The sequence below is a fragment of the Archocentrus centrarchus genome, chromosome 4, assembly GCF_007364275.1.
Source record: "Archocentrus centrarchus isolate MPI-CPG fArcCen1 chromosome 4, fArcCen1, whole genome shotgun sequence".
In the NCBI taxonomy this organism is placed as follows: domain Eukaryota; kingdom Metazoa; phylum Chordata; class Actinopteri; order Cichliformes; family Cichlidae; genus Archocentrus; species Archocentrus centrarchus.
The window spans coordinates 25,134,667-25,146,260 of NC_044349.1; the positions used below are offsets into that span (position 1 = coordinate 25,134,667).

The 11,594-nt window shown below is 38.3% G+C and overlaps 1 protein-coding gene across 1 annotated transcript in view; it reads left to right on the forward strand.

Moving 5' to 3' along the window:
* The window catches only part of polrmt (polymerase (RNA) mitochondrial (DNA directed)), a 57,280-nt gene extending 55,918 nt beyond the window's left edge, over nucleotides 1-1,362 (forward strand). Inside the window, exon 21 of the mRNA XM_030727495.1 lies at nucleotides 461-1,362. Within this exon, the coding sequence (XP_030583355.1) occupies nucleotides 461-510 (50 nt within the window). The 3' untranslated portion in view covers nucleotides 511-1,362. The remainder of the gene's footprint in view (nucleotides 1-460) is intronic.
* The last annotated feature ends 10,232 nt before the right edge of the window (nucleotides 1,363-11,594 follow it).

An 11,594-nucleotide genomic window follows, 5' to 3' on the forward strand; every position in this document is an offset into this window, starting at 1 on the left:
AATTACACAGTGGTGTATAAACACAGAATGAAAAGAGGTGAATGAAGAAGAAACACCAGTGCATTATGGGAGGCCCCCAGCAGCCTAAGGGAGGGTTCAAGGTCACCTGATTTAGGCTTAACTGTATAAGTTTTATCAAAAAGGAAGGTTTTAAGTTAATCTTAAAAGTAGAGCGAGTGTCTGTCTCCTGAATCCAAACTGGGAGCTGCTTCCAGAGTGACCAGAAAGCTGAATGTTCTGTCTCCCATTCATTTTTATCCAGTCTTTTAATTTAAAGTGTTTAGTCAGTGTTACACTGTTTTTTGTTTTTTTTGTTTGTTTGTTTGTTTGTTTGCCAAATGGTAGCTATGCTATGTGGTACTTTTTGGTTTTGTTTGTGTTTTTATGTAGGTCATATAATTTGTATAACTACTGTCCAGTGACTAGATCTGCTCTGACACATTGCATCCTGCCTCTCCAGGTGATTTTGATCTCCAGCGGGTGAAAGAATCCACTTATTTCTTCAGCTGAGAGGTTCGTGAGGCCGAGCAAGTAGGAAGAGATGAGTGGAATTGACAGAGTGCAGCAGGGAGGCTGCAGGCTCCGGGGTCCCTACCGGCTTTGTCTGCCACAGACATGAGGACATTGATCCAGCTGCACCCTGCCTGCCTCCTGGTCCTCAGCCTGGCTGGAGCTGCTGGAAAAAATCACAGTGAACTCACCTGATTAACTGACTAGTAGACTGATGGAAAAAAATGGTGGGATACTCAATCATGTGAAAAATGAGGGAAACAACGCTGGATAGCAATGCTAAGACTTCAGTCATTGAAAAGTACCTCTTTTAGCAGACTTTTTGAGCGTATTCAGATTTCTGTCTGTGTGTGTGTGTGTGTGTGTGTGTGTGTGTGTGTGTGTGTGTGTGTGTGTGTGTGTGTGTGTGTGTGTGTGTGTGTGTGTGTGTGTGTGTGTGGTGGTGGGGCTCATGTGAACTGTGCCAGTCTGTCCATCATTCAGATACTTTTGCTCCTCAGGCAGACTGAGCAAAAACTTTCTACCTACAAACTGTTATTCTAGATGATTGGTGGTGTGTGTGCGTGCGTGTGTGTGTGTGTGTGTGCGTGTGTTGTGTTCATGATGTGAAGATCTCCACTGAGCACTGATCTGCCTCTGCAACTATTCCACTTTATCATCAACCGTCTCTGAGTGAATGTCAGGATGCTGTCTGATGGATTGCCGAAACATTTCATTCTTTCTGAGGTCATTTAAAGAAGAGACGTTTCAAAGACGTGCTTTACTGAAAAAAGGGTTATAAAGGACACAGAGAACACGAGCTGGACGGGCGAGTCAGGGTCTCTGAGATGAACCCACAATATTCTGACCTTCTTGGAGTAACTAAGGACAGTTGCCCTAAAATAAATGTGTTTCTTAAAATGTCTCATTACTCATTTGAAGTCAGAGAAATGGTTGGTATTCTTAGTGTGCTTAAACAGGATGAATCAGATAGCCTGTTATTTAATCATATCTGCATATTTCAATCCTATTGTGTAGATCGTGAGATGAAGGCCTCCTTTTAGATGTACCACAAAGGGTTTGCAGGCTTCACTAATCAACTCAGATCTTATTTTTCTGGGCCAGAGCCACATCTCGAAGTAAAAATAGCAGAAGTGCTATCTGATCATTGCTGGAAACGTTACAGCAGTTTCAGACAAAAGGTGCCGTCGATGTTCAAAGGCAAATGTAGGCTCAGCCAAACAAAGCTGGCTGAGTTACAATGTAATGAAATGGAAATGATCTCTGAGGGGGCATAAATAGTGGGTGCCACTTGGACTGCAGGTTTTTTTGCATGCGATTTGTATGACCGCATACACAAAGAGATTGTTTTCATGTTTTATTATGTGCACGAGACACGACTTTGATCAGTTAATTTATCAGGGTACAAAAATTATTTATTTTAATATAAAAATCATATCTTGATTTGACAGTTTTCACTTTTATTGGGTTTTTTGGGATGACCATTAATGTTGGCAGGTGCTGTCAGATACTGTAAGAAAATATTAGAATATATCCAACAGCCCAGTGGTTCTCAAACTGTGGGCTGCAGAGTCACTGCAGGTAGGATGTATAAAATAAGCAGTGAAACTAGGTTGAATAAAAAAAAATTATAATCACCACACCTTAAGAAGAAAAGTGAAATCTACAGTACTGTGCAAAAGACTTGAGCCATCCTGCATTGCTTTATAGTTCTCCTCCAAGCAGCTATGCTTTCTCGTCATTCTTTAATAAAGGGGTCTTAAGCAATAGTTCTCCAGACTTTCTGCAGGTCTTTCAACACTGGCTGCTTTTACACTCACCCAGTCCTTGTACCTGACCATTTTCAGATGAATGTTTTTGTTAAGCCTTAACACTGACCTACAAATCATTCAAGCATAAAAAAGCACCAAAGTCACTGCACTAATTTCCCATTTTCCTAACAAAATATAAAGAAATTAGGAATGGCTCAAAACTTTTATACAGTACTGAAATTTTTAACTCTTTAAATTTTGTTTTTTGTTTTTTTTTTTTAAATTGATGAATAAACAGATCTAATAGTTTGACTTTAATCTTAACCCGCCACACACTGAACCAAGCAATGGTCTCCTTTCAGCAGGCGTCATCCCAGAGCCGCCTCTCCTTTTCCTTCAGTCTTCTAACTGGTTTTCAAGGACAGAGCTCTCTCCCGTTAAGTGCTCTTAGGATCACACGCACTTAATACATATTGTGTTTCACAACACGGCTGCCTGGAAAAAAAAAAAAAAAGTGTTACTTGATCTGAGTTCAACACCAAAGAGTGGTCATGGATGGATGCATGAATGAGTGTCTCACACCAGATGCCTGAGCAGGATGTCTGAGTATGGAATACTTTTTAAAATTATAACCCTGAAATGGTGGAACATGTTAACAGGTTATTGCAGAGGGGGAGGTCAAGGAGCAGATGTCTGTTTTTGTTGTGAGGAGGTGTGCTGTTGGGCAAACTGTGGATGACTTTGGCTGAGGCAGCACATGGGATACTGAAGATGATATTACAGCTGATGTACAGCTTGATGGGCCTGTCACATCGTCTCTGGGGTGATTCCCTGGATGTTTCCCGTAAGATCCTCAGAGCTCCACTGGTCAAACCTGCACTAATGGAACAAGGCTTGCAGCAAGAAGTAGTTAGGTAGCTTCCATTACAGGCCATCTCCAGAGATTAACATGTCATTCTGAGGATGTTTTTGGATGAGATATATATATATTTCAAGCAGAGGTTGACAAACTCTGCACATGAAGGCATCTCTAGAGAATTTAAAGATGCTTTTTTTTAATGTGTATGAACCAAGATTCTAATTGGACCTCATTTTATAGTCACTTTGCATTAAACAAATCTCTGCTACCATAAATCTGCTTTTTGACTGATTTTGATTGATATTAAGTCTCAGAGTGTGCATCTAATATAAGATTAGTTTATCATAATACTCCAGCCGCACGCTGAATGCTGTCAGTAAGGGTTTAAATAACGTAAATGTTTTATGGGCTATAATTCAAAACATCTTGGAATTTATCACAATTGTAATAAGTGCTGCTGTTTAGTTGTGAGTCCTTCTCAACCTTCTAAAATATTTTTCTAAAATATGTATAAAAAAAAGTAATTTTCCTGAAAGTTAAAAGCGAGCCGTACGTCTCAGTTATTAAATCAACTTTTTACTTTCTTCTTTGAAAATCATGGGCATACTGTCCTCTGGGCTAAAGAGGTATGACTTCATCAATCTGTCGCTTTGTTGTGGAGGAATTTTGATCCACTCTACTTTACAGTGGGGTTTCAGTTCATTGAGGTTTGTGGGCATTTTTTGGTCAGCTCTCCTGAGATCCCACAGCAGCATTTCTGTCTAGTTGAGGTCTGAACTTTGACAGGACTATTGCAACATCTTGATTCTTTTCTCTTTCAGTCATTCTGTTGTAGATTTGCTGCCGGGCTTGGGGATCGTTGTCCTCATGTACGACTCAGTTTCAGCCAAGCTTCAGCTGTTGGACAAACATTCGACTCTAGAATATTTTGGTATACAGAAAAGTTCGTGGCCGGCTAAATGACTGCATTGTGCTGAGGTCCTGTGGCTGCAAAACAAGCCCAAATCATCACCTCTCCATTACCGTGTTTGACAGTTGATATCAGGTGTTTGTGCTGATATGCCGTGTTTGGTTTTCACCAAATGTGGCACTGTGCATTTATGGCCAAATATTCAAACATCTCCACTGTGTGCCACAGGTCCTGTGGTTTGTTGTGATGGAGATACCATATTCTTTTTTGGAGGATAGAGGCTTTCTGCTGGCAATCATATGGTGCCATCCATATGATGCTACTTTTTTCAGTAAGGTCTTGTTTGTTTTTTTAAAGCAAGACAATGCCAACAGCGTGGCTCCATTATAAAAGAGTCCAGCTGCTAAAATGGTTTGATACCGAGTCATCTTGCCAAATTACTTCTGTTACAATATATAACATATTGTACAAGTGATGCATTTGACAGCAGAGCTCCATAGGCCAACAGGTCTCTTTTTTTTTATTTATATTTAACACGGGAAATGGGATGGTATTTGTGAATATGTGGAGTTACTGTGGTCTGTTTTCTGTTGGCAGTCCAGCTACAGTAGATGTGAGTTAAGTGGGGACTCTAAATTGGTGATAAGTGTAAAAGTGACTGTCTGTATTAATGTGATAAAGTGAGGGCCTGTGCACAGTGTTCCCCTGTCTCACACTAAGCATCCTGGGATAGTGTCCAACCCACCATGGCCAGAAATAGAATTAATATACATAGACAAGTTTGCTGATATGGTACTATGTGAATGTACCACATGTCACTGAATGTAGAAGCACCAGAACACGAAAGGGCATCACATCAGACATTAGTATGGGGCTGTTGCAATGCTCTTTACTCTAGCTGCAGCATCATCAGAGAGTAGACACTATAGAAGTGCTGGTCGCTATCTGGAAGGCATGCCAGAACTTGAAGCCACTCTTCGATATCCGCACCACTCACTCTCACCGAGAGGACTTTGATTTCCTTGCCAGGCTCCTGGGCTCTCCTCATCTATCTCCCAGCACTCAGCAGCACTGGCGGGGAAGCACACTGTACAGACAGCCCTTGTGGGAGCGAACGGGGTCGTAGCTCTATGACAGCAGGGGAGAGGAAGCAGAAGGCAGTGCAGTGGTGGGGGTGTGGGTGCACTGCTGTTTGGCAGACGGGTGGTACAGTATTGGCAGGTGTGTGTCAGGTACGTTAGTGTGAGTTGGGCTGACCTTTATTCTGACTGATTGGTAGTGACGCATAATTAACAAACATCAATTTTCCTGTAAATTACAGATGAAAAGTAGTATACCCTTTGAGGCTTCTTTAATCATCTGCATGTCAACCTTTAAGTGGCAAACTCGCACAATAAGTGTGAAGCCTATTAAATTTCCCCCTTTGGAGACCATCTGTCTCAACAGTGCAGGGAAAACTGTGGCTCTTAAAATGGCACTCCAAAAATGTCCTAGCAAGGACGTCTAGAAGTGGAAACTTGTTTTGTTTTTGTTTTTTTTTCAAGTTTTGCTTTTGAAAAATTTCAGAATGTTTTAGGTTACTCATTGAACACATTTTTAGTATTTTAGAATATTATTTTAGCAAGAAACAATGTGAAAGCAAGACCCAATTTTATTGTATTTATTTATTTACTTTAAACAAGTGGATATTTTGTTATTCTTCAGTTTCTCAGTTTTATTGTACTCAAATGGGCTCCACAATGGTACAATAAGAAAAAACAATTATTTTGAAATGAAATTAAAGCATCCAGTATAAAAGTAATTGCTAACTATAAATATTTTGGGTGGCTACATATGTGCTGTATTCATTTATATAGACCTTGTAGAGTAGATAGACGCAGCCACCATAAAGTCACCAAATGGGTTGTCAGAAACCGTTTTAAAGCTGTAGTTGACATAATCTTCACACAAACCAGACAAAAAAATTCAACCTGTGGCAACATTTTAAAAGTAGCTCAGCTCAGACTAACCTGCCAGCAGACCAGGAGGCGCTGCATTAGTGGCAACATATGGGCCCCTAATCCAAGGGTGAGCAATGGCAAGTAGGTCATCCCAGCTTGGTGTGAGTAAAGTGGAATCCATGATGCTTCCTTTTTTTTTTTTTGTGGTGGTGGGGATATCAGTTTGTGTTAATATCTTGGCCATGTTTGCTAATGAATCCAGACTATTTACATCACACTTTCCCAGATCCTTTGCAACCTTTACCTCGTGGAAACAAGAATGTGTACACCTGGGACCTGAACTTTAATTTTGACATTATTGTTGTCTTTGGTTAATTATCATGATTAAATTGCATTAAGAGTTTCATCCATTCCTATTCCAGATGTTTATCCAGATCAGAGCCATGGTAGGAAAAGGTCAAGCAAAGCAGCTGGGTAAGTTTTCCTTAGCAACTGCTCAAGTTCGTCTTAGGAGGTCCCCTGGTTCTACAAGACGAGCTGTGAGAGCATTTACATTAAATACTGTCCTATGATATTTATCACAAACAAATGTATAGAAATGTTTCAGGGGAAAATGGTCACTGTAGATGGAAAAAACATTAGAGGAAAAAAATGGATGTTACTGAAACGAACACTCAATGATTAACTACCGAAAGGGGGCATAGTACAGGAAGTAAGTGCTGGAGTAAGTTGAAGTACAGTCAGTATTATGTAGAATAAATACTTCATACTAAATAATATCTTGCATAATTATCAGGAATGGGTTATTTACTAAAACAGAAATGTGTAATAGTGCAACAGTAAATATTTGGGCCAGTAAATGTGACTCTGCCGGTCACTGGTCAACATGTAGCTCAGAATGCCACTATATGAGCTTATAAAACAGATATTAAATCTGTTAAAACACCACTTTATGTAGATGATATTTTCAGATCATAACCTTTATTTGAACTGCAAATGATGACCATATTTTCAACATAAAATCACTTTTACAGGATCTCCTGGACAGATTTCTTGCTAAAAAAAAAAAAAATACCAAATGTTAAGATCTCTGTACATGACATTCTTATATATGTAAGATGTCTCTGTGGTTATTAAGCCCATGCCTACTTCCACATACAACCTGGATTCGTCATCAATTTTTCAGACCAACATGTAGCCAGGAAGGCAGACGGAAGTGCAGTAGGAATCAATAACCCCAAGGTTCATGTAAATTATTGATAGTTCCTAATACCCAGAAGGAAGGTCCTGGGTTGAGTGGCATTAAATGGACTAACAAACATCACATTTCTGTACAGAAGTCGTAACCAGTTGTATTTCTTAAATATGAGCTGCATTTGAACAAAAGCTTTTTAACTCACACATGAAATATTGCGGTATCTTTGATGTAAACAATCAATAACAGCTCGGTCAAATGAAAAATTGCTTAATGACAAACAGAGAGCAGAGGCATTCATCTTTACTGTATTAAGAAGTTCTGATTCTATTATTATGCACAATTACTGACTCATCACGTTTGTGCTTTTCCAACATGCTAACCAAAAATAAATCACCTAAACATGAGGCAGCGGAATCATACTGTATTCAAATACAATTTATTGGTTTAACTCTGTAGTGGGATATATGTGACAGTGACGTTTGCATTGTGAGGAGCTTGCATTTTTACAGCCACACACAAAGAATATAGTACACGTATGTGTAAACTACGATATTTGCTAGGCACTAGGTATGCACAGTACATGTTATGGGATATGACAACTGCAGAGTGGCTCAATGACAGAAAATCAGGTCCCTGACTCAGAAACGTCTGTACTGCACTGTTGATTTTTCTTAAAGTGACGGCTTGAGATTGTCGGTTTGCTTCAAGGGAGTTCCCGGCAAAGAAGTTGTCTACATTTGTCTGTAGATTTAAGGTATCGATAGGCTGTTGGTATTGGCTTTGTACTGAGTCGCTGTAATATTGAAGGTTGTTTCACTGACAAGTCAGGGATCTGAGAACATGGAAACAAATAATAAATAAATACATACTGAATCATATCGCACCACATCCCATAAAATACAGAAACAGCCGGTATAAAAATTGCATCATATATATTTTTTTTTTCTAGTTGCTATTGGTCAGTAAAGAGTGAAATAATCCAAACTCATTAGTATAATTGTACATTTGTGATAATGTCGACGACACAGAATCACATCCCCGCTCAGTTCAAATGAACAGCCCTTGTAGGTAAACATTTTAAACACTCTGATTCACCATGCTTTACTCCCATCGATGAATTCAGATATGTTAGAATAAAAACTGGAATGGTAGATACTGTAGTCTAACTTTGGAGAAGCACTGAAGATGAGAAAAATGAGGCTCTATGAAGAAAGCACACAAATACGCAAATACAGATGCTACTGTTGCTGTTTCCGCTGCTGTGCGTGCGAGTGTGTGCGTGTAGCACAGATGTCTTACAAAAGCCTTGAGCATGTACTGAAAAAAATTGAACAGCTGAGTTGCTGTAGCATTTACATAACACTAAACATGTTTGTAAAGTTGCAGAAGAAGTTAAAAAAAAAAAAAAAAAAAAAAGAGTGCGTTTACAGAATTGCGGGCAACACGCTGCTGATGTTTCAGCGGTGGCGATGAAGGGTAAAAATAATGCTAAACTGAAGTGGTAAAAGAACCAGATTTTGCAAATTGATCGGGGGTGGGAGATTACAAAAATAACCTAACAAATAAAACACACACAGTAGAAGAAACCATGCAGACCTCACAGCAACTGGCACAAGAATATATATACAAACTCTGGGTGGTAACTGTGAGTGACTGTAGAAAAACTTTTTTTTTTCTCCCCTTTAATTATTATGTTCAAGTAATATCAGCTCATACCAGATGATAATATGCATTCTGTTAGAGATTACAAAGAGATTCTTTTTTTCAAACTTTTTTATATATATATATATATATCAGATCTACATTTACAGTAAACTAGGTTATATAAATAAATAGTCTGGTTTACATGATGCACACTATGTTTACACATAGAAATACCATGTCTGTCAAGTTATTTTTAGTGAACAGTCAGCATGGTTTAAATCTATCTGCTTCCAAAGACAGATGTTAAACAAATTCTCTTTAAAGTTTGGGATCTCACTCCTAAATATTGCATCTTCGTTAACACCTCGAGGACAGAACATCATCTGCATACAGTGGAGCATTCACTCCGTTTCAAACAGTTATTGCTTCATGTGATAAACATCACTTTCAGACAATAAGACTGGATGAGTTTAGTGTTGTCTGATTTTTATGCTAAATCACTGTGAGGTTTGCACACACACACACAAAAAAAAAACTGCAATCTTTGGAACTTTGGTTTCAGTTTTCATGCGTAATTCAAACATGGGGTTTAGTTATAATCATTAAGCCTGATCTGTAATATCTTGTGATATGAGTTAAGGTACTGATGCCAACCTTTTTTTGCACTCAGTCTGGTTTACTCTCTTTCTCTGTTACACTATCATCCTCTACTATGTGCTTTCCACTGAAGTAAAAATATCTATAAACTAATTTAGTCACAAAATGCATTTCCTGTCCTAACAGAGCGCCTCCAGGACACAATCTGAAGTTCAGAAAAATACCATTCTCATAACAAGCCTCTATTAATTATTTTGGAGTACCTAATAGGTTCCATGGGGCATAATTTGGGGATAAAACAAAAACACAACCTCAAAAACACTATACAAAAATACTTATAAACCTTGAACTTTGTCCCATTCGGAACTCTCAAGGTGGATAACAATGCCCGAACTGGAACTAAACAAAATGAAAATGCAAAAATGATCATAGGAGACGAACTCATTATTGGCACTGTATAATGAAATCCAATTGAAGGAGAATAATAACAGTCCCAAACAGACCCGGGGGATTCCAATTTCCACACTCATTACCCAGTAATGGTTCAGGCATTAGTGAGATGAGGTGAATAGAATATCAGGTCCAGGAGAAAAGGTTCCCTTCCTAATGCTTTTGGACTCAAATTGCCGGAATTCCGTGTCCTCTTATTGAAGCCTTAATAACAGAGGCACACTGCAATATACATCCTGCAAAGTAACAGCACCGTCCTTGGCTGTGGACCAAAACTGTAGAGTTAACAGTAGCACTGAGCTTCGCAGGAGTATCATTATCGGTGTGAATTGGCTTTGGCATAGTGACACATTGCCCAAACTGCAGCTAAAGGAAAGTGGGATTAGGGGTTGGGAAAAGAATGAATTTACATTTTGATGAGAGAATTTACATTTTAACTACAAAAATCATTTTAATTGGCTGGCAGTGAATTACAATTTAAAAGAATAGAATATTTCCACAATTGTGGGATATTACCACTCACATGACTACAGTCCATAAACCTGTACTTCAGTACGTGTGTGTTCGTCCAAAAAAAAAAAAAAAAATATATATATATATATATATATATATATATATATATATATATATATATATATATATATATATAAATGATCTCCTTGTGATCTACTTATATGATGGACTTAAACGGACCTAAAGCTGCATCAGTCAGTTTGTGGTCACTTGAGGGCCAGAGTCTGATATCACTTACCTTAGAAAGTTGCTCACATGAGCAACATTATTATTGCATCACAGTACTTTTCTGGGCCCCTAGTTAACTCTCGTTTGGTCTCAGTAAGATCATAAAAACTATTTTTTTATGATAGTTTAAAATTCAGGCTGAGACAGGGCTGAATTTGTCTCTCTGTAGTTGCTACTCTGCAGGTCTAGCATATTTCAATATTAATTATTTGCTGGAAAAAGGGTAAACAGTACCACAAACTTGCAGGTGTTAAAAAAATGGCTAAAAGAGGGTCAAAAACTCCAGAGATGCAGACTGAGATCATCAGATTCACTGTTAATTTAAAATACAATGATGAATGCGGCTTTAAATAAAACAAACGGGCTTATGTGCACTTTTGAAATAAGTGCCCTGGCTTAAAGAAACAATACAACTGCAATTTCAGCATTAAGGATATTAACTGTCTGTGATGTGACATGTCTTGGACTTACATATTTATTTGAGTTATGGACTATCATATCTTATTACTCTGGTTTATAAATCCACTTTCAGTCAAAGTCAACTCCTTTTGCCTCATATTTTTAAACATCATCTATCTTAATATTATCCAATTTTCTTTTTCAAAATTTGAAACTGACAAAGTTTGCTCAAATATAGCAGTAAAATCCCATTAAAGTGCCAACTTCTGATACCTAAAACACTTCCCATCTTTAAAGACTTCTTTAATTCCCATCCGATTCTAAGTTTGCATAAAATGAGGCAATGAAGAGGACAGTGAAGCAAATCGCCCATATGTTGTTGATTATGTTGTGAAATAAAAACGCTACTGTACCATTACCAATCTGCAACTAGTACTTCTGTTAGTAGAAACATCTCAGTGCTGCAGTGTTAAAAGTCACCATACAGACTTTATGTTAGAATGATCAGTTCTCAGTTTCTCCCTGCTGCATCTCATTTGACATTCATACAATCGGATAGTCAAACTGGAGTAAAGAGAAGAAGAATTGTTGGAGG